Consider the following 24,433-nt stretch of genomic DNA (forward strand, 5'->3'; position numbering starts at 1 on the left):
CCATAACAGAGTGAAAATTCACAGGCATTTAAAAAACTAGTTCTAAGCAATAGCTCTGAGGATGGTTTAAGAATAATTTAAAATTCAAGTATTACAATGACAGCAGTTAAACACAGAACAGAAAACATACCTTATGTTTTTCATTTTATAAATCCGTTTACTAAATGCTATTTGCCTATTTTTTAAAGAGTATAGTTTGTAAACTATTTGCCTGAAATATGTTCTATTTTCAGTTCTTTTATGAAAGCAGTTCTATGAAAAATCAGTAACCAATACAAATCTCCTTATAAGACCCCCATTAATGATAGCCTGTGTACAGTACTCACAACAAGTAGTAGGTGATCTCCAACGAATGTGTACCCCTTCCTGACAACATTTGTGTGCATACGCTGCAATGCTTGTGCATAGACATTCACAGTCTCCCCCAAGATTACAGTTGCATGTATCTTCATGGCAATTTTTGGCAAAAGATGTTACGTCAATCTGAAAATGAAGTGAGCATTACTTACTTTCAATAGCTACATACTATACTGATGAAACTCAACCTTCAGAGAGAAAATTAACTGGTGGGTTTTCAAATTTTGACAGCTTAGCACTGTTACTTAGGGAGTTCTCAATTGCTTTACACATCTGTCTTACCCAAAGGAGGGAAATTTTGCAATGCAAATATAATACTGTGACCTAAAAACATAAGTAATAGATTAAAGGAATATACATAATTGCAATATTTTCAACATAGCAGGTGAGTATTTTGGAAAGTTGTTTCATTATCAGTGTATTCCTGTGACACTAATAGATGAGAATCCTCCACTTCCAACTGTGCTGTTTCTTGATTTTTTGAGAACATTAAGCCTTAAGTTGTTTTATGCAAGCCTAGATTCATTATCTGGAAAGGAGTATAGGAAGTTAAATTTCAAATAAATTACCCTGTACTTTGCAATGAGTCACTAATTATACTTTTCAACTACACTTTGGGATGAGGAGAATCATGCTCTTTTGACAATATTCTCTGATGACAACTAAATCTGATCAGTGAGAGACACTTTCGTAGAAATCTGCTCAGCTTGCATAGAGTAGCTAATTGTTCTCAGGGTAACTCATTAAAAGCTAAGAAAAGAGTTTAGGAGTAGTCATGATGAGCTAGTATGATATGAATCAGAATGCACCAATTCTGAGTGAAGCAATGCCCTAAACATAATTTCATTTAATTCATTTTCTTGGCTAAAAATTTCAATAACCTCAAATTTCAATTTGTCTCAACTCCAGAACCACTATTTATTTGTATCTCTTTTTATTTTGAGTTATTACGTACAACATATCATTTCATAATTCAATCACATCAAGCAGTCTATTTATATCTTGATCATAAAGAGATTTATAAAAACATACCTAACAAACTATAAAATATTACTATAAATGTGATGCAGTGAGGAAGAATGAGTAAATCAATTAAAGCATCACTTCTATGGAAAAGCAAACAAAAGAATGTTACCTAAGAATGTTACCTCCTAAAAATGGTTAAGAAATCTGAAAGTCAATGGGTGGTTAAGTTATTTATCCAGTTCCCTTCAATATTATAAGCGCAGTACTTCCTTAAATGTGACAGTTCAGTAAAGTACTCATTTACCACACTGCGGCATGGAGCAAACACATCACTGTACAAAATGGAGCATTCTCTCTTGGCATATGGGAACTTGTTCTGCTGAGCTTCACAGGGCTTAATGGGTTCACTTGGGGTTTCACACTGTTAAAAAAAATTCAGGGAGGACAAAAAATGAAAATAATTAAAAGGGTGAACTATGAAACCAAAACCAAAAGAACTTATTTGACTCTCTCTACTCCACTTGCATCTATACACAAAGGGTTTCCAAAAGTGGATGGAAAGTGCAATCAAAAATGAATGGAAATTTCCATCAACCCTTGAAGCACCGTCATGGGCTCCTCCTTTTAGAAAGGCTTTATAGAGCCCCTGTGCCACAGAACGAAATCCTAATGGCATTGACAATTGCTTTCAAAGGCAACAAAATGTAACACTAAAGTAATGGTGGTCTTAGAGATAACATGAAGACCAATAATTACAATCATCTTAAAATATGGACTTTACGTGACTAAAAATATTACATGAGCTACTGAAGCTCTTTCCTTTCATTTTTCACATTAAAGAATTTCATCACAGCTTATTTTCTGAGGAGTATGCACTCAACGCCTTGCAGCCTTACTTTCTAAATGCTGAGCAGTTTGGCCTCTGTCTCTTGTACTCCACCTTCCTGAAACTACCATGAGGAATAACTTTTCAGAATCCAGCTCACTTGTCCATTTCCTCCCTCATATTTACGACTTTTCTTGCTGTGTTTTCTCTGACCTCACCCATGGTGTTCTCCAAACTCTTTCCTCCTCCCTTCTCTGCAAGACCTGTTCTTCAAAGCTCTTCTTAATTTACATCCTATTCTTACACTCGGGTGAGCGTGAACAACCTGAGCATCCACGGGTGAATCGAAATTATTGTGACGAGGGTTGCAGGTCAAACACACACAGGGGTATTGCAACCCCAAACATTTTAAAACAGATCCCTGGCATCAGTGCAGGGCTGTAGGGCAGTTTCCTTAGTGAAACGCTCAGTCTTATGAGGCGTCATCTGTCTCTGGGGGCATCAAGACCATGGCCTCAGAAGGAACTGCTGGGCCAGTTACATTCACGGCAGAGAGATCCTCTTAGAAGGTCCTTTATAGTTTTCGCGATTCTAAAGAGGTACACTTGCTGCATTTTCTGAAAGAAGGCAGGAAAAGGCTGAAAACTGCACTGGTGAGCAAAAGGCCAGGAATGGTTTTCGACCACAACACTCATTTTCCGAGAGCAGCGCGGGCCGCAGCGGGGACTGTCAGGGGAAGCGCTACCCCTCCTTCGGACATCTGCTCTTGCCCCTTCCGACTCCTTTGCCTTTCCTGCACTCGAAGAACATTCCCTTAGTGATGGCAAATCCTCTGTGTTGCTGTGGTATAAATCAGAGGGCAGTGTTTTTCAGGGAAGAATTAGAGAAGGCTAAATACTGCCTTAAGATGTATATCGATCTAGAGCAGTGGTCCTCAACCTTCCTGATGCCGTGACCCTTTCATATAGGTCCTCATGCTGTGCTCACCCCAACCATAAAATTTTCGTTGCAACTTCATCACTGTAATTTTGCTACTGTTATGAATCAGGCAACTCCTGTGAAAGGGTCATTCTACCCCAAAGGGGTAGCGACTCACAGGTTCAGAGCCACTGATCTAGAAGAAGGATATATCAGGAAAAAAATCACTCCACATCTCGGTATTTTTTGTTTGTTTAATAAAGGTTTGTCTGAATTTGTAGCAATACTTTTTGACTTACTCTCATACAGTCAAATCTGTGTCTCCAGCCAAGGTGTCTCCCAGCACCTACAAACATCATCTTCTCCTCCGTGCCCTCCAGTACCTACCCAGTAAGCTGGGAAGGCAGGACACTTCTTGAGTCTTCCAAGTTTATCTTCCCCAATATAATCTTTCAGCAAATACTGTTAGTTTGACCTTTTATGAATATTCCTCTCAAATTCATACCATATCCTAAATCTTCATTCAACTCAACGTTTCTAGTTAAAGCTTTCTGACTAGTCTTTGGCTCTTTAGTCCAGAACTTGGTCCTTTCTTGTCGCCTTCCCAAGTACAAAGGCTGCCACATAACCATGTGAACTTCTGGAGTTTCTTTTGAAGCCCTGTACTCTCTGGAGCCTCCTGACACCTTCAGTGGCTGCTCCTCTGTGTCTGAATCTTTACACTACCCCTCACCTGCCAAGCTCCTATAAATTTCTCAGAAGTACCTGCTTCATTAAATCCCTGTACTATCACAACCTCCATTTAGTATACAGGTCAGAAGTACTTATCTCACAATATTTCCATCATTCATTCTTCTACCCCACATTCTGGCCTTGATTTTGAATTCCTTATGGGCAGAAACTCTTTTATTTATGTGTCCACATACCATGAAAAACATGAAGAGCCCAAGAAAACTATAATGAATTAAAAATGTGTGGATTTAGGGGGTTGTGAATTATTTGGTAATTATTATTTGAGTGTTATTGGAAATTAATAATTCCTTAATGTATTTGCAAATCAAAAAATGTAAAATAAAACTTCTAAAGACAATAAGGTATATTAAGGCCACAATTTAAGAGTTTTTTATATTTTAATACAATAGGTACTTATATTTTAAAAGAATACCCGTTTCATTTTAACCTCTGCTGTTTTGCTCTGCAAGAGACGCATGATGTTATCAGCTCCTGTAAGACTTGAAGTCTCAGAACCTCGAAGGGAAAGTGCCACTCTGTCCCATAAGGCTGCTAGCAGTTAGAATTGCCTCAGTGGCAGTGAATTTTTTCAGTTGTTTTTTCGTGGCTATTTGATATTATACAAGTTACTAAGTCTTCAATTTATTCATCTATAATCTAAAGGTAATAATCAGTACTGACATAAGAATTACATGAGAATATAAATGTGAAAGTAATTTTTACAATTATTTATTTATTTTATAATTTTATTAGGGGCTCTTACAACACCTATCACAATCCATACATACATCAATTGTGTAAAGCACATTTGTACATATGTTGCCATCATCATTCTTAAAGCACCTGCTTTCTACTTGACCCCTTGGTATCAGATCCTCATTTTTCCCTCCCCTCCACTTTCTCCCTCCACCCTGAACCCTTGATAATGTATAAATTATTATTACTTTGTCACATCTTACACCATCCGACATCTCCCCTCACCCACTTTTCCGCTGTTCATCCCCCAGGGAGGAGGTAATCTGTTACCCCTTTCTCCCTCACCTTCACTCCACCCCCCTGATATTGCCACTCTCACCACTGGTCCTGATGGGTTCATCTGTCCTGGAATCCCTGTGTTTCCAGTTCCTATCTGTGCCAGTGTACATCCTCCGGTCCAGCGGATTTGTAAGTTAGAATTGGGATCATGATAGTGGGGGGGAGGAAGCATTCAATAACTAGAGGGAAATTATATATTTCATCATTGCTACACTGCACCCTGACTGGCTCGTCTCCTCTCCACAGCCCTTCTGCAAGGGGATGTCCAATTTCCCACAGATGGGCCCTGGGTCTCCAGTCCACACTCCTCTTCATTCACAATGCTAAGATTTTTTTTTTTGTCTTTATTGCCTGATACCTGATCCCTTCAACGCCTTGTACTCTCACAGTCTGGTGTGCTTCATCCATGTGGGCTTTGTTGTTTCTCAGTTAGATGGCCCCTTGTTTATCTTCCAGCCTATAAGACCCCAGATTCTATATCTTTTGACAACTGGGCGCTGTAAGCTTTCTTCACCGAATTTGCTTATGCACCCACTTTGTCTTCAGCGTTCATGTCAGGATAGGCTGTTGTGCTTTTTCCATGTGGATTTTGTTGTTTCTTATCTAGATGGCTGCCTGTTTATCTTCAAGCCTTGAAGATGCCAGATGCTATATCATTTGATAGCTGGACACCATCAGCTTTCTTCACTTTTCTTTATGCACCAACTTTGTCCTCAGCAATGGAGTCAGGACAGGCAGGTATGCTTCTTCCATGTGGGTTTTGTTGTTTCTCAGCTAGATGGCTGCTTGTTTATCTTCAGGTCTTTAACACTTCAGGTGCTATATCTTTTGGTATCCAGGCACCATCAGCTTTCTTCACCACATTTTCTTTTTCACCCATTGTCTTCAGCGACTTCAGGTGCTAAATCTTTTGGTAGCTGGGCACCATCAGCTTTCTTCACACATTTACTTGTGCACCTACTGTCTTCAGCACTCATGCCAGGGAGATGAGCATCGCAGACTCCCGAATTGTTAGAACTAAGTGTTCTTGTATTGAGTGAGTACTTGAGTATGGGCCCATTGTCCATCTCTTTCCTTATACTCAACCTATAAATATATGTTCATAGATCTATTTTCCCTTCATCGTACATAAATATATTCACATTTTTATATGCCTGTATTTAAATCTCTATGACTACCCTTTGCCTCCTAGTTCTTTCCTCTATTTCTTTGTTCTTACCTCTGTCCCACTATCATGTTCACCCTTCATTTGGGTTTTAGGAATTCCTCTCAGTTACATTGCCCTTGATCCAGCCCTGCCAGACCTCTTACACACTCCTTGCCACTGATTTTGGATCACGTGTTGTTCCCTTGTCCCTGGGTTTGTTAACACCCACTTCCTTTCCCCCGCCTCCCTTACTCCCATGTGCCCCCGGAACTGTCATCCCATTGTTCACCTTTCTGACTTGTTTATCCTGCCTATCCCTTCCAGGTAGACATGCTATGTGCCATCACAAGACTGAGTACACGAAGCAACAATATAAAGTAAACAATAGCTACAACAACACACACACACACACACAAACATTTAAATAGTTCACGGTCTATTTGCTGTCCTTCACGAATGCTTTCCAAATGAGTCTGATGGGAAAGAGGGACCAGACTTCAACAAGGAGCTCTAAGACAAGAATGCAACACACTGACATGAAGCAGGGAACCAATACAGAGGCCTGAGGGGCTGGCCCCATTACCAACTAAGTGGACAGCACCACCCTCCCCCCCCAGAAGAATTCACTTCAGAGGACAGCACTGAAACTATAGCTCAAGGAGAGGGACTTGTCTGATCAGAGCACATAGGAGTCAACGAGGGGGGAAGGGAAACAAAAGAGTGAAGCACAACCTGGCCCACCAAACCCCAGGACAATGTTCCTGCTCAGAACAGCAATGAACAAAGATGACCACAGGGCCGGCCCCACTATGGGACACAGCATTCCTCATTGACCCATAGCACCATTAGGGACAACACTAGAGACAAACAGGAGGAATTATGCTCACCATGAGCTCACTACACCGAAGCCAGCCTGGGGGGTGGGGGGAGGGTCATGCAGCAGAGCAGTGGGGGGAGCAGAGCAATGAAGTCCCCTGGGAGAGAGGCAGTGCCAGCACATGGCACCCCATTAGTCTCGATTGGAAAGTAATTTTTAACTGTTAATTACAATACAAATGTAATTTAAAATAATTTTATCTAAATAACTTGCCTTAAGAATAACATGAGCTAGTGAGTAAATATCTTAAGCTGTGTTTGTTTACTTATAAAGAAATATTTATATATGTGTATGTATACATACTTGTCCTAATGCCCAGCTATCTCCAAATACCTGGGCGTTTCTCACTTCCAGGTTATTAGAGGTAGTCATATCATTTGAAGTACATTTGTCAAAGTTTCCACACAATCCTGCTAGTTTGTTCTAAAAGAAAAGAAAAACACCATGAAATAATTTATAGTCGCTTTAAGATTTAAGAAATCTTACTAAAATTTTTGAAAGATATACTTTTTAATAATTTGCACACTAAGCATGTTTTTAAATTAATGTTTGAAGAAAGTGATAGTTCTGTCTATTTGTCTGATAGCGCATCCGAGAGAGAAAAAAGGAAGACCCGTAGCAGGAAGAAGTGATCCAGTGACTGAAACAGTGAGCCCACACAGAAGCAGAATGGAGAGGCTAGCCCAAGTCTGGGCAGCGTGTCCTTCTCCTGGACATGGGTCACTAGGGGCTGGAACTGACTCAGTAGCACCTAAGAACAAGACATATCTATTTCACTATATTTATCCATTACTTTCTAAATATTTTACCACACTTAAAGTGTATGAATCCATATAGACCAAGATTTTAGTATTGATTCTATACTATTCTATACTATAAGCATCACTATATATACACTATACAGTGTAATACAAACGCCATACATCTTATGCACATATATGTGTATGCGTGTTTGTGTCTGTGAATATTTTTGCACTAACAGCAAATCGACCTCCTCTAAGGCTTAGTAATAGTATGACTGCTGAAAGATTCCTACAGATTGTACTTGGAAAATAACAGTTTTTAAAGGAAAAGTTACTTTAATACTTATAAATCATGCCCCCACGGAAGACAAGAAATGAAATCCATACTCTAGTCTAGATTCTAGTGATTTTCCCTAATTAAAAAAAAGGTTATGAGTTGTGAAATCATTATTGTAATTGTCATTTGGACTTTCATATCAACAATACAATATTTTGAGAAAATAAAGTGAAAATTTTTAGTTTTTGAGAAGAGAGTAAGAGTGCAGAATTGGATAATTTTCCAAAATCAATGGAGCACAGAGTCCAAATGCAAAGACAGATCCGCTTCCCCCCAAAATGAAGCTCTTATCTAGTACATTCACCTTAAACATACTGAACTCTCCCTGGAGTATGGCAGGAAGAATGTAGCCCTTCCTTAACAGGGCTTCCCGTCACTGTCTACTCTCTTCTGACGCATACAGAAGCTCACCAAAAACAAGGGAAACTCTACCAGCAGCCATCGAAAAGCCAAGGATGCATTAAGGGGAAAATATGCAAGAACAAATGCTTAATTTATTTCAAAAGTGGGCGGAGGGCATGTGGTAAGTGGCAGAGAACGGTCATTGAAGAAGTAGGACAATAATGAAAAGTTGTCTCCACCTCCTAAAGGAATGCTAGATCCTGGCAAACACCCAGAAATTTATCTGGGGGTTTTATTCTTCTCAAGTATACTAGATAATAACTCTGATACACAAACATATTTTGAACATGACAGCAATTGTATGTGTCAGAGTATCCCAGCTCCTTAGGGTGTGCAGAGCTGTGACCTTTCAGACACAGATAAAGAGTTTCTCTCTTCCTGGTGCCTAAGCTAGTAGTCTGGTTCTTAACCTTTTTGTACCATCTTTCAAAATGTATGTGTCCACAGTTTTATGAAAACATATTGTTACTATGATTTTTTTTCTCCAATTGGTCATAGAATATATTCATGAGTCTCCCTACCAATTCCAGAAAAGGACTGACTTTCGTTAAGAATCTCTGTGTAAAGGGTAAAATATGCAATCTCATCTAGTGCCTCTCCTTCAGACCTTGGAGCCTTGGTGGTGGACTCACTGGGCTGCAGTTTGAACCACCAGTCACTCCCTGGAAGAAAGATGAGACTTTCTAATCTTGTAAAGATTTATTGTCTCAGAAATTCACAAATGCAGTTCTACCCTGTCCTACAAGTTTGCTATCAGTCAGAATCAACTTAGTGGTAGCGAGATTGGAGGGTTTATTCAGGTAGCACTTGGACTGACTTACCTTCCACTGGGGTCCAATTTTGATATGAATGGTGGTCTTTCCATCCCAAAGGATGGTGATCTCTTCCTCCGGGAAGTGCACTACTGTGTAATAGCCAGCCTTCCAAAGTTGATACGGAGGGTTATCCTCCAGGAAAAAACCTGAGCGCATCTTTGAAAGAACACAGTAAAGACTAAAGTGAATTCTACTATCTCTAAAACAAAATAAATTGAATTGTTCTCCATCGAGAAGTACTCTGTACTAATATTCTGCTGTAGAGTAAGATCAAATAAATGTATAAGAAATACATAAAATTAGAGGAGCCCTAGTGGGACTTAACAGTGGTGAACCAAATAGTGAGAGGTTCAAACCTACCAGGCACTCCATAGGAGAAAGATACAGCACTATGGTTTCCTAGAACAGCAGTTCTCAACCTGTGGGTCGTGACCCATTTGGGGGGCCAACTGACCCTTTCACAGGGGTTGCCCAATTCATAACAGGATCAAAATTACAGATATGAAGTAGCAACGAAAATAATGTTATGGTTGGGGGGTCACCACAACATGAGAACTGTATTAAAGGGTCGTGGCATTAGGAAGGTTGAGAACCTCTGCCCTAGAGATTTCTAGCCTTGGCTACCCTATGGACAGCTCTGCTCTATCCTAGAAGGCCACTCTGAGCAGAAATCAACTTGATGGCCAAAGGTGTGATGTTTTGGTTTTACATGAAATTAGAGAAGCAGTCACAACCTGGTAGACAGACTCAACATGGAAAAATGTTGAAAGGAAAAGGAAGGCATTTCAGTTATGAAGACGACATAAAACCACTATGGATTCAGAGGAGATTAAGGGGTTAATCCTGTCTCAGCATAATTACACACTCGTGATAAACATGTAATAATGGTGCCCTCACCTGTAAAATAGAATAATTTGATTCTGTTTACATTTTTGAGTAGTTAATGTTAAAATGACTTTTTAAAATATTTATTGAAAGCTATAAAGTTCTTTCATAGGCAGTGCCTTTCAGGAATTCATCATCAAGGGAAAATGTCTACGCAGGATATACAAAGAGTATTTTCCGTCTGTTTTGTTTTTCAGAGTTGATTTTCATCAGTTACCCTGATGCAAAAGCACATCTTTTCTATAGGCCTTCAGAGGTAATCTGTGTCCTTTTCATTAGTTGGGTGAGTTTACTAAAATAAAGCCATTGCATGCGGTCAAATGGAGATGCCACACTCCATACTTCTCAGATTAGGAAGTGAGGCTGCTTCTCTCTGGAAGAGTGAGACTTTATGAACTGCTCGAAGGAGAGATGTCCACTTCAGATGAAACTGAGACGCTTTAAACACAGTCTGGTTAGGTTTCCCTAAGTGATAAATTTAGAATATGAAGACCTTTAAAAGGAAGTTTAAATAAGTTAATAGTGTTTATTTCTTAAATATTTGCTAATATTAGAATTCAGCTATTATTATAGAAAAGGAAAAAAATAAACCTCTTTTCTTCTCCTGGATAAGCAACCCATGTGCTACAAATAACTGGTTCCATTTACACGTCTGCTTCTTGAGAAAAAATATTGGCAGGAGATGTGTTTGGTCAAACTATTTTTATGATTTTCCTGAATTTTACTTTATACTTTGTAGTCAATGTAAAGGATATTCATCAACACCTACATGCAGGTGAAAATTGAGTGTTGAAAGTTACATACAACTGTAATTACCACTCCCAAAATGTGTCAAACTGCCTTTACAAGATAATTTTCTACCTTCTCTTAAATTTTTTTTAGCATCCCTGTTTTGGAGAAAACTTTTACCAATATATGAATACCCGGAGGTGGCTGTGCCAGACAACCCAGTCTGTGACCCCAGACCAGTCTGGACATCATCGGATTTCAACGTGAAATGTTGGGGGGGGGGGAATGCATCAGAGATCATTCAAAACATCGAACCCAACCCGCTGCACATGATTTTTGTCAACAAAAGCAGTTCGTGTTTCGATCACTCGGCTTTAGTGGGTGCTGTTAATGCACATTGTTTAAACCTTTTGCAGCTGTGTTCCAAGTGTTTTGCATAATTTTCTTAGTTTTTGCAACTCTTTATACTGTTTTTAGATAAAAAGAGAGGTGATTTTATGGAAGGGGATTCCCCTTCCAAACAATTACTCTCCCATCCCCACCTCCCTCCACATCCCGGTCCACAGATCCAGATCCTCATCAGTCTCAAGGGGTGGGCCATGCTGTAGTTGTTAAAAACTTTTTTTAATGTTGTGTTGCTTATTTAAATATTATTTAACTCTGAATTTATTTACTTTGAAATTTCATTTTGTGTAACATTTTGCATTAAAAAACAAGATTAGGGTAAAAACTCAGTGGTCGAGAATGAATTAATTTGGAACTCGGCTGCCTCACATCTCGATGCTCCTTCTAGAATGGATTGGCATCAAGGTCCAGGTTTCTACTGCAATTACTTCAAAAAGATGCCAAGATGTCTATTGAAACTCTATTTTGCTCCACGTTTGAGTGCTGTCTGGTTTCTTTTACGGTTTCTGGCTGACATAGAAGCTGTGTACTAAGGTGCTCGTTTTCAACCAATCACATGCAGAAGAATTAAGATCTCATTAAAACTTTCTATTTTAACCTCATCTCACGAAATCCCATTGACCGAGGCAGGGCTCAGAGACCAGCACTTCTCATAAGTACCACTCAAAATAAATACTGTCATCAAGTTAATTCCAACGCATAGCAAATGTGTAAGACAGACTAGAGCTGCCCGTGTGGGTTTCCGAGACGAACTCCTTACAGGCGGAGAGCGCTTCATCTTTCTCCCGCAGAGGGACGGGTGGTTTCGAAATGCGGACCATGCAGTCAGCAGGCCAACATGTAGCCCACGTGACCACCGGGACCCCAAAACAAATGCTACCGCTTATGTTCACGGAGGTTTCCAGACCAGACTGTGAGAAACACTGTTTAAAATCTCACAGAAGAGATCTTTTTAAAAGTCTACTTGTCGGATCATGTCACTTCCAAATCCAAAATTTATTATTTGTAATTTATCACAATGTAAAATGAAGCCCAAAGATCTTATCATGTCATTCAAGGCCCTCAGGCGGGACACTGCCCCTTTGTCTACTGCTCTGGCTTTGGTGCCTCCCTGAGAGTTACTCCTCCCCTACATCTCTCTGTCTGTCCCTCCATCCATCATCACCCCTTACACTGCGTTTCAACCTAACCAATCTGTCAGTCCTTCTTCCAATGGGCCCGTTTTCCTCTCACTGACGTGATGTGCTCACTGATGGTCCTCCTGTTCTCCCCTGGCTGACTCCTACTCGCCCTTTAAGGAGGAGCTCAGTGTTTCCTGCGGAGTGTGACTTCAGAGCCTCCAAAAATGAGGGCCCCAAAGGAGAAGTTCTTGCAATTCATTATCTCATCTAATCCTTGCATGCACTTTAGAAATAGATTATATAATTGACACAAACTTAAGGATGGGAAAATTGGAGTTTACAGAGGTCAGGTAAATGGACCTGGATGGCATGGCTATCAGAGGTGCTAAATGGATACTGGCTGACTGACTCCCAAGTCTGTGCTCTTAACCAAGACCCTAAACAGGCAGGCTGGTTTCGATGTTCCTCCCAGGGGTCTGTCATATAGCTCTCAGCATACCCCCATGATAGCACAATGTACGGTACGTTCTTATTCACTGGGACACATTGCTCTCCTGACTTTAAATTCCTTAAAGGTAAGTACAATGGTTTATCCTCACTAGAGGCAGCACTTGGCAGCTTTGATACATAGTAGGCATTATCGAAGAAGTCCTGGTGGCACAATGATTAAAGCACTGCGCCGCTAACTGAAAGGTCGTCGGTTCTAATGCTATCCCCAGTAGCTTCATAGGACTATGCTGTTCTGCGCCTGTCACTGTCACAGCCTAGGGCACCCTATGGGGCAGGCCGACTCTTCCCTAAGGGATCGCTAGGGGCTGGGACTGACTCAAGGCACACAACCACAACGGGTCTTCATTGTATTCAGTGGTTGTATCCAGTCGTTGAAATTCAGTGGGCTAGAAGAATATGGAATGAACAGGAGACCTGTGGACCTTAATTCTCATGGAACTTAGAGTCATGAGGAAAAGAAACAACTGCACACATTCCAGTCTGACGCCTGTGAGAGGCCAGCGCTGGAAGCAGCAGGAGCTCCCTGGGGAAGGGCAAAGGACATTTGTCACAGACATTTAAATTCAGTTGAAAGATAAATGAAATTAGACGCGATGACACTCATGGAAGACTAGAAGTAACGAAAGAACATTTTTAGAACTGATAAAGTTCTGACTTCTGGGACATGGACTTGAAGCAGAAGGTGATGGGAGGCTAGGCAAGAGTGCCCAAGCAGCAGTTTGGTGGAGTGGGGGCATGGGAGGGGGGAACCGTTTGAAGGTTTGGAAGTACCAGAGCTCTAGGAAATTAAATTTCTGTTTTAGCACAACATTGCTAGACATAAAGTGGCAGGATGGATTAGAAGGGAGGAACCAAGACGGGAAGCCAGGTGTTCACTTTGAAGGTTATTAAAGGAATCCAGGTAAAAAGTGACAGTTGCTGGGCCAGGGCGGTGACTATGGTAATGAAGGCAAGAGGAAAGAATTGAGAAAAGGGAGTATTAGTAAGTCACAAAAGAGCTAGGTGAGTATAATTTACTAAAGCCACATAATGTGTAAGAAAAATGTAGATCTCTATTACTTAATATAGTTTACCAACCTGCTTGTAGGGAGCATCATTCAGATAAATGTCAGTGCCTCCCACTGAAATTAAAACACTTTTAGAACAAACAATATCATTGTCAAAGCACTTCTTGTTCTGGGCAACGACAGATATATCCAAATCATCTGTACTCTGCAATATAAGAAAAAAGCTTTATTACTATAAAATGTCATATTATTTATAGTTAACTTATTTCTCCTTACAATATTAAATTACAAGATTTTAAATGCATATTAAAATATAACTTATCTTTAAAATAAAAGTTTTATATCTAATAATGTGAAGAATTTTCTAGAAATATACCGATAGTTCAACTTTTAAACATTAATCTCTGATACAGGCTATTAAAATTTTGTTCTAATGTAATATTTTCCCATTGAATTACTCTGGTTCAAATTTTTTAACTATTAAAATTTTTCTGGCAATAAGTGTCTAAAAAGACAATATGCATCTTATGGGAATTTTAAAATAAGCATTTCCATTTAATATATCATGTCCTTTATTTTATTTTAAGGGGTTTTCTGGTTTATTATGTATTTGCTTACAACTTAAAATCCAAATATAAATATGGTATCTGTTAGTAAATAAATCAATATATTAGAGTGCTTGTTTTGAACTAGGAGAATGATATAGCTTATGTAATCTTACTATAATTTTAATTTAAATTATTTTCATTTAACAGATCAGATATTGGAAGTTAAGGACAATTAACTGACTGTCTTAAAAGTCACTTAGCTAAATTAGGACAGATACTGAGTTTAACTCTGTAATCTATTTTTATAACTTACGAAGAAATTTATAATGGTATAAGTGATGATAGGGTAGAAAAGTCTGATTTAGATTACTGTGAGTCTTTAGCTTCTGAGAATATTATTTAGTCTCAAACATTCTAACGCCTTACCTCTAATTAACTCTCCATTCTTGGCACAACCCACACCATCTGTTAAGAGCAAATTCTCTGAGTGTTTGCTCTCTCTCAAAAGGAGGGTTCCTATCTTGATATCCTGATTTCACGGTCATCCCAGAAATTCATTGCAAAATATTGTTCATGAGCATGTGTAATTTTTTAGTATATGTAGCTTTCACCAAGCTTCCAAAATAGTCCTCATCATCCCCAAATATAGCAGCTACTTCTCTGAGAGTCTTTGCACTAACAAAGGGTGGTGGAACTTAAAGAAATATGGTGCTTTCTTTTGACCCACTGTCCAAGTTTCAAAGGTTCGTGTACATTCCCTGGATACTTTTCTATCTTTAACCATATCAGTAAATAATCATTTTCATAGTGAAAAAAGCATTTACTGTTTGGAACTCATATGCATCTTAATGGAAAATTTCCACAGTGAGTTCTTCCCATCAGCAGCAATATGAATATTAGTCCAATACATTTCTTGCTTGGGCCAAAATCTTCCTGTTACATTATCCACTGCTACTACATAGTGCCTGGGGAGTGAGCTGGCAATGAATAGTGTTGATGAAGTAATAAATGTGTCCCTCTGTGACACATTTTCTTCCCTGTAGGAGCTGGGAGCTTTTGTACTTTTTAAAGAAACCATTCCCTACATTTTGAAAGGAAAAAATAATAAGGGTCATTAAGATGATTGTTGCATTTTACTGCTCAGAAAAAGTAATGCTGCAGTTTTCCGCCTTTATGAAAATTTTCAAAGAAGTAAAACCAAAACTATATGTAATTAGGGTTATGGTTAGCTCTTCCTTTAGGGGAGAGTTAATTAGATTGTGAAAAGCTGGCTGATGGGCTGTTACCATTATATATTCTATTACTGTTCATTGAAGTACTTCAATGTTAGCCTTATTCTTTTTATTAAACCATAAGTTACGAGGAATATTCTATATTGTATGGTTTGGCTTATAGTGGCATGCCATGCTGTGCTATGTTGACAAATATTTGAAACAATAGTAATCCCCAAGGGTTATATATATCAACATTTCCCTCTCTCATCCATTTCAAGTCAATATTAGATTTTGAGTTGATACTGCAACTTCCAAACAACATAATAAGTAATGATTGAAAAACAGGAGATTAAGGTCATCATCAATGTGCTATATGAGATCCTCAAAATCTATTGTTCTTGGGCACTGAAATCTTATACAGACTACTTTCCCAAATAATCCCCAAACAGGAACTTTCCACAATTCTTAAGTTAGTATAGTACTGTACTAGGCATGTCAGGCTCACCTGTGGCCATAACACTAGCCAACATTAAAAGTAATCATCCATGTACAACCTTGTTTGATGAAAGTCAAGAGTATATGAAACAGTTACGGTTAAATTTTTTTTTAATTATAGCCATCAATATAGATGACTCTTCGGTGAAAAGAAAGCACAAATGCTGTCAGAATTCCATCCTTGTGGATGCTTATGCAGTATCCATGGAAGCAGCCAAGAAGAAGTAAAAAAGTCTCTTATATTGGACACATCTGCTACAAAGACCTCTTCAAAGGTTTAAGGAGCAAGCATATCGGTTTGAGGACTAAGGCACATCTTTTTTAATTTCATTAAAACCATAGGCTGGTCCGAGTGCAGTGAGGTCACAACTAATGATCACAGCTAAAACCATAATATTTTAATTCCCTCATATGTATGCTGAAAGCTAGATAGTGAATAAGGAAAATCAAGAAGAATTAGGCATTTGAATCATAATGTCGGCAAACAATATATATCTCATGGACAGTCTAGAAGAATTTAAAAATCTGTTTTGGAAAAAGTTCAAGCAGAATGGTCCTCAGGATGTAAAATGGAGAGACCGTCTCGGGAGGTTCGTCGTGTTTTTGGAAGGGATCGGTCCCTGTGGAAGGTTATCAGGCTGAGTAAAGTGGAGCATGAGCAAAACCCAGGAAGAGCCTCTCCACGATGGACTACCACAGTGCCTGAAACAGCGGACTCAAACATAGGAGTGACTGTCGGGATGTCACAGAAGAGACAATATTCTGTTGTGTTGTACATAAGGTGACTATGAGTCAGAACAAACTCAATGGCACCCACCACCAACATCCCAGACATGTCCCTGCTGCTGTAGCAGATTACGTCAGTCCTGTGTTATACCCCCTAGCTGATTAGACCCATGAGCAGTACCGTCAGAGAGGGACTACATTGCTGGCAGGAAGAACAAGGGAACACTAACCAATTAGGCCTGTACTTCAACCAGAAATATACTAATTAAAACAATAAACAGGAGTTGTTAGAAAATAGAGTCTGTCTGGCAAAGGTCAAACTTATAAGAAGCAGAAACAATGACCAACTGAAAGAAAAATAAAGATATCAAAAAGGGAGCTACACAAATGTGTTCATAGAAGCATAAAACAGAATTTAAAATCCACTTATCCTTTATCAAATGTTTTTTTGAGTAGATTTCCTTTACAGTGAAGCACTTCAGGCTCCTTCAGATTTAGTTCTTGCTATTTCAGAGGACAAATATTAGTGGTATGTTGTGGTAGCTCACATGCAAAACCCCAAGGAAAATGACAAGAGCAAAGCAGTTACCACTGAGTTAAGGCCAACTCCTGGCAATCCTATGCCGATCAGAGCAAAGTTGTGGGCCATGGTGTCATGCTTGCTAAAGCAGAGGGCCAGTGAAAGAGAGGAAGGCTCTCAATGAGCCGGACTGACACAGTGACTGCAACAATGGGCTCAAACATCGTAATAATTGTTAGTATGACACAGAGCCTGGCAACATTCGTGCTATTGTGCACAGGCTCATTATGAATCAGAACAGACAGAGAGGCATCTAGCAACAAGAACATATCTCTTCTTAAGGAGGTACTGTGTTAGGCTGGGTTGACCACAGAAATAAATCCAGGGATACTCATCTATGTGTAAGAAAGAGCTTTATATCAAATAGTAATTATAAACATCCTAGTCCAATCCAACTCAGGTCCCTAAGGCCAATAGTAGACTGTAAGTCAGTCTTCAGGCTCGTATAGTCAAAGCAATGGTGCAGGATGCAGGAAGATCACAGGCTGGTGGGTTCAAAGTCCTGTGGATCCATGGACATGGATGCATCTCCAGGATCTGGCAGATCTCAGAGTAGTGCCCCAGAAGGAAGGAGAAGGCAGAGAGAGAAGTTTCCCAGGACCCTCCTTATGAGAAGGTTACGCCCACAAGGTGTCACCATCAGGTTATGACCTGATAGATAGGCCAAACTCCACTCCCACACATTTGTATATCTTCAAGTTGACGTGAAATTATGTACCTACCACCGGTAGTTGAAACTTATAGATATCTTTATCTAGTCAAAATTAGTTACATTTTTCCTAGTCTTACAACTTCTTGGTCCTTAGTGTCTCCTTCAAGTTGCATTCTTTCTACCTCCTAGCAAAGCATAGAATAGACATATAACACAGTGAATAAGAAGATATATCTGCAATCACGTTGGCTTTGCCTCATGACAACCTTATTTGCAACAAAAAGAAACATTGCCTAGTCTTGTGTCTGCCACATGATCATTGGCATGTTCAAGTGCAATATTGCAGCTATAGTGCCAACCCATTTCACCAACAGTCTCCCTTGATTTCTCAGGCACTCAGCTCCACCAATCATTATATCTTCCTCCAGCAATTGATCATAGTCTATAACAAACTGATAGAAAGGTGGCATATTGACTGTGCCATTAAGTTCCATTGCACTCTTGGCTTAAGCAGCTCAATCTACTTCTCTCCAGATCTTCACCTGCTCAAGTGTAATGGATTTTTCTTGAGTGTAATGGATTTTTCTTGACTTCCTTCTCTCTATGAGGGAACATCAAAAAGTTTGTAGAATTCCTCAGATATAAAATGTTTTCATTCCTTATGAATAAAAATTTAATGCTTATGTATATGACATGAAAATACAAGCATTCAAAAGTGTCGTGAAGTGTAGATAGAGTTACAATATAGAATCCTGTCTGCCCCAATGGTTTAAGAAACTCTTGAAGAATGGAGCCAACAAAAGAGATTATGGAGAGATGAGAGACAAGAGCAGGAGCAAGAAGAATTACACAATACACAAGTGAGAGAGAGACTTAATATATGTATGTGTGTGTGTAAAAATTTTAATATGCAGTCAGATATAATAGTTCATGTTTACCATTACAATTGTAATATTTAGATTACTTTTTAGATTAGGTGATTAAAAATTCACCCCACCTGCTTAATATTTAAGAGGCAGGAGTGGAGACTATTTTCGCTTATCATTGTATTTCTTGTCCTCAGTATGGGGGCTGGCACCTGGAAGCCATATAGTGACTATTGATATTACAAAAAGCAAGGTGTAGCCAGCAGTTTGACATTAGGATTTTCAGTGGTTTAAGGAGAACCGTGATTACCTGAGCTTTGACCAGGAAAGAATATTAAAAACTTTAAGAATAAAATCTAGTGATTGTGGTTCATCGTAGATTAAGAAAAGAAGTGTTTTCAACCTCAGCATGTTGCTGTTCTATTTCCCATATTTCCTAAAAACACATAGCACTTGCTTGTCTCTTGAGTTTACAGTACAGGGAAATCTTCTGATTGAGTTTTCATCTCTTTCCTTTAAACCAACTCTTCTAATTTCAGAAAGTTCAATTATGATCTTTGTCCCAAATTAGTTTGAGTATTTATTGAGAGTAACAATTAAATAGCTTCAATAATGAATAAAATATCGTCGAGCCTAAAGTTATAAAGTTTAACAAAGCTTTATCCAAAAGATATGTTAACTATTTGCTATGTACCTAGAACACAATTAAATTTAAAATTACACAATCACAATTCAGAGATGGGAATTTCTACTCAACTGTAAAGTCAGGTGACACTATCTTTTAAAACAGAGCTGAACGAGTATTAATTTTTTAAGTTTCAATTATGAAAAAGAAAAAATTATATAAATTTAATTATTATATCATCAACATGACCCCAAAATGAACAACAAATTTCACCAGATAAAAAAGATGTTAGAAATAGCAAAGGCGAAGCCCAGAAATTATCATTAACACATAGGGAAAGAGAGCTCTCCAGCAGGGAAGAAATGGTCGTATTTGTTATTTACAGAGGGCATTCCTATCACTAAAAAATCTAAAAGTAGATGAAGTCTCGGCAGTCACTCCTCCTTCTCCAAGGAAATACAAAATTTTCCAGGAAAAGGTAAGGTTTTGTCATGAGAAAGCTAGACAGATGGATCAAGAAAAAAGTACTCCTGGAGAAGAGTTAAACTAGAAAAAATGCGAGATTGAAGAAATATATTTTGCAGCAAGATGATATTCCAATACCGTAATATTAGCCGGCACGTGATTAAACACTGGAGTCCCTGACTGGTCCAAAGCCAGCTCAAAGTACTCAACTACTAGTCAAAAAATTGGCAGGTCAAAGAAAAATAAAAAATACATAAAAGAATATTTTGCTTTATCTTTACAAAAAGGCACATGCATTTATAAAACTTGAAATTTTAATTTTTCAGACAGTCATTGCTTTTTGCTTACTAAAGGAACCCTGGGATCAATTTTAATCCAGAGATAGAATTAATGATCCAAATTCCATTGCTTACTGAAAGAAGGAAGGACTCCTTCCCGGGGCATGGTTTCGGTTACACAAGCGGACACACTCATTACAACTTGAAAGTGAAATATGCATTTATTTTAACATTAAGATTTAGAGACAAATCAAAGTTTGGAAATCAGTTTTATGAAGATTGAATGCCAAGCTTCAATGGCTCTTCCGTGCTGAAGAGATATCCGCTATTATATGATATCATCAATAAAGAAGGATTGCTACCATCATTCATCAACAAATGCAAGACTTTTCTTATATTTTGTTAGAAATAAGATTTTGTACAAATAGTTAACTTGAAATAATCTCGGTACAATAATTATTTGAAAACAGTGATAAATGTTATACATTCAAAGATAAAGGGTTTAGAAAAAGCCACGTGGACAGCACTAATCAGATAAGTAGTAATTAAGAACTCATCCAATGACCAACACTTTTCAAAATGATTTGAGGAAAAGATAAAATTAATTAACTAATTAATTAATAAGACATGATCCCTATCCTTAAACTTCAGAATTTAAAATCTTGTTCCAATTTATGGAAAATACAATAAATATTACATTATTAGCATAATTTAAATTTAATAAACATTAAGAGATCCTTTGCTAAGGGATGGAAATAATTTACAAACCAAGATTTTTTCAGACACTGCAGTGGTCAGAGATGGTAATATATGAAATATACTTAAAATGCTTTTAGTAGATACTTTTATATAATTTGTATCATAGAAAAATGTGAATAAAACTTGCCAGAATTTTTATTTTATCACTTAAAATGAAACCATAAAATGAATGTTTAACAATGATATATCCAATTTGATATGGCATTTATCATGTTTGACATGATATTATCAAAGATATTTCTCTTTTTTTCTGGATGTGACTTAAGTTGGCTATTCAGAAGAAAAAGAGAATTTATAATTTAATTAAAAATTGGTCCTTTTCAGAAGAAAAAAAGACATTATATCTTCTCTACTCAGAGTCTGGTCGGTGAAGAAGGGATACCAATATCACCAATTAGCTGATTAGAAATGCAAATTCTACACACTTGTTTCAGGTATATGAAAGCAAAATCTCTATTTTAGCAAGATCTCCAGACAAGTTTAACCTGGACCTGACCTTAACAGATGTGTTTTGCATATTAAGCTTCAGAAGTAATGCTCACAAACTTCATGTATTTTGTGCACTTATCAAACATATTGGATTATTTCAACCAAAAGTCAAGTTCCGCTAGCAGTTTCTCTTCTCCGGCAGACTGGTCTAAAAAGACAATCAAGTAACTTTTCCCTGTTTAATGCAGGCACATTGCGCTCACTCCTATGAAGAACAAAGAACAATGGAATGCATTGTTATGACCTCTGCAATCTAGCTGATCACACACGAGTCAAAATATGAGTCCCTTATCTTTATGCACTTATGCATATTCTTCACTGCACCTTCCTTAGGCTGCGAAGTGACTCAAAACAACACAAAACCCTCTAGTCGATTTGCCATTTTCTGTAATTATATGACTGCCAAATCCACATTCCCATGGATTAATTAAGAAACTTGAAATCATTTATAAAAAAATCTAAGAACAGCACCAAAAGGGAAAGTCAGTAGTTTACAACATAAGCAATTTTTCATTTGGAAGACTATAGATTATGATGCTCATTTTTTATTTATCTTACGGGAATTGCTCTCTACTTTCTAAAGAATATGTGTATAATATATACATATATATTTATGAAAATAATCACATTATTTACCTGGAGGAAGAAGTGTTATATATTCTTTTTAAACATTTTTTTCATTCATAAAATTAATTCTGGGATTAGTGATATCAAAATAAAATTTAGATATGCTTGTGATCCAAATGCATTAGCAGAGTGAAAATTCTAAAATATGTTATCAGGGAAACAAGTCAGGAGATTGTCAAACCTATCAAAATTGCATATCTAAAATTGAAAATAATGGTTTCTGATTGCTATTACCATAAAAATACAAAGTTGAATGTATAGTTTAGTGCAGTTCTATCCCAGATCACCACAATAAAGCAAATATCACATCAAAGCAAGTCACTCAAATTTTTGTTGTTTCCCAGTACATACTAAAGTTACAGCTACAATATAGGTTGTAATCTATCGAGCCTGCAATCGCACTAGGAAAGCATTCTGAAAGTAACACAAAGGTGATGCGGAGATATGTGTTTCCCCACTTGTTGTTGGGAAGAAGGCACCACTGGAGTTGCCCACGCAGGGGTCCCATGAACCTTCAACTTTTATCTCTTAAGCACCATCAAACCAAGTGCAATAAAATGAAGTGTGCCTCTATCCACCAAACCACGCTAATAATAATAAAATGGTTGCCATTTATTGAGCACGTAATTTCTGTATCTCTGTCTACACAATTCTAAGAGTTTTACAAATATCTATCTCATCCAATCCTCACAGGTATACTAGGAGAGAAACAAAATTATCATTGTCATTTACTGATGAAGAAGCAAAAGTGCAAAAAGGTTAAAAACTAGTCTACACTTTATAAATAATAACCTTAGCAATGGGTAATAGAAATATAACAAAAACAGAGTCCAACCAATAAAATAGATAAAGAACACGAGCAGACATCTCATCAAAATAGTATACAGATGGCCAACAAACATGCAAAGATGTTCAAAAGCATCAGTCACTATTGTAGTTATTTGTTGCCATCCAGCTTCTGATTCATGGATACCCTCCAACAGGGAGACACCAATCACAGCTGCAATAAGGTATCATCTCACCCCTACTAGATGAACGTGATAATCAAACAGTTGTTTGCAGAGATAAATCATTGCTGATGAAATGGCACAGCCTACATGGACAAAAGTGTGCTAGCTCCTAAAAAAACAAACACAGAACTCCCACACAGAACCCAGGACACAAACAGATACTTGGATGACAGTGTTCTTGGCAACATTACTCACAACAGACAAGGGTGAACCCAACCACGTGCTCCTCCCAGATGAACAGATCAACTGTGCTATATGCATACAGGGCAACCCTGGCCAGCCACCAAAAGGAATGCAGTTTTGATAGATGCTGCAACACAGAAGAACCTTGAGAACACGAGGGTGAATGAAATAAGTCGGAGACAGCAGGAAAAAAGTACAATCTCGCATATACATAATGCTTAATATAGGCAGATTGTAAAGACCAAAGTTCATTAGTGGTTACCACAGGTAGCAGAGGAGGAGAAAGAAGGAATGTGTGCAGGGCACTGAGTTGTGATCAGTGGTTGAATAATTTAGAAATAGATGACGATGCCCCACGTGATGATTGAACCGATAAGACAGACAGGTACATGTTAAAAATGCTGAGTTGGCAGGTGTTGTGGTCTGTGTGGGTGTTCTTATGACAATAGATAAAAGCACTGGTCAAGTATATGCACTTGGAATTGCTTTAACTTTTGTGGGTAGTGTTCACAATGTGCAAATTTGCAATACCATTGATCAACATACTTGCTTTTTAAAAGTCTTTGGGCAAGTTCAAGTAAATAAGCACAGTTAATAAGGCTATGGGACCTACCTTTATCAGAAATACCTGGCAATCACTGACATAGTCATATTCCAACCCATCAAAGGAATGGTAATGGCGGTCCCCATAAACTGTGCACACTGCGGGGCACGGATAATACGTGCAGTTGAACATTCCCCGTCGGCAAACACTGTTAGAAAACAACAACAGTTACATGTCTAAGTAATAGTGTTCTAATTATTGGATTTGAAGGAACATAAACATTCAGAGGTTTGGATCCAAGAATACTAACTGCATCAGTAGCTTTTATAAATAGTGCTAATTCTTTCAGATAACATGCAATACATGGACAAGATAGCTATACATCCGCTGCTTTGTTTAAAGGATCATACTATGCACCAAGCACACACTGGGCCTGGGCCACACTAATAGCAGGTGATGTACAGCCTGGACACTGATCTGCTGGTAGTCAAAGTCTACAGTGTCAACTCCTATAATCGAGTTCATTTAAACACATTAAACATGATATTGTTCATGATTTC

At 38.2% G+C, this 24,433-nt stretch overlaps 1 protein-coding gene across 1 annotated transcript in view; it reads right to left on the minus strand.

The window, feature by feature from the left end:
• Positions 1 to 24,433, minus strand: part of OTOGL (otogelin like) — a 168,234-nt gene that overhangs the window by 73,755 nt on the left and 70,046 nt on the right. Inside the window, exons 25-30 of the mRNA XM_075552752.1 lie at positions 23,943 to 24,081; positions 13,883 to 14,017; positions 9,162 to 9,311; positions 7,162 to 7,281; positions 1,628 to 1,744; positions 327 to 483 (exon numbers count right to left, since the gene is read on the minus strand). Coding sequence (XP_075408867.1) covers positions 327 to 483; positions 1,628 to 1,744; positions 7,162 to 7,281; positions 9,162 to 9,311; positions 13,883 to 14,017; positions 23,943 to 24,081 — 818 coding nt within the window. The remainder of the gene's footprint in view (positions 1 to 326; positions 484 to 1,627; positions 1,745 to 7,161; positions 7,282 to 9,161; positions 9,312 to 13,882; positions 14,018 to 23,942; positions 24,082 to 24,433) is intronic.

The sequence above is a fragment of the Tenrec ecaudatus genome, chromosome 6 (assembly GCF_050624435.1).
Source record: "Tenrec ecaudatus isolate mTenEca1 chromosome 6, mTenEca1.hap1, whole genome shotgun sequence".
NCBI lineage: Eukaryota > Metazoa > Chordata > Mammalia > Afrosoricida > Tenrecidae > Tenrec > Tenrec ecaudatus.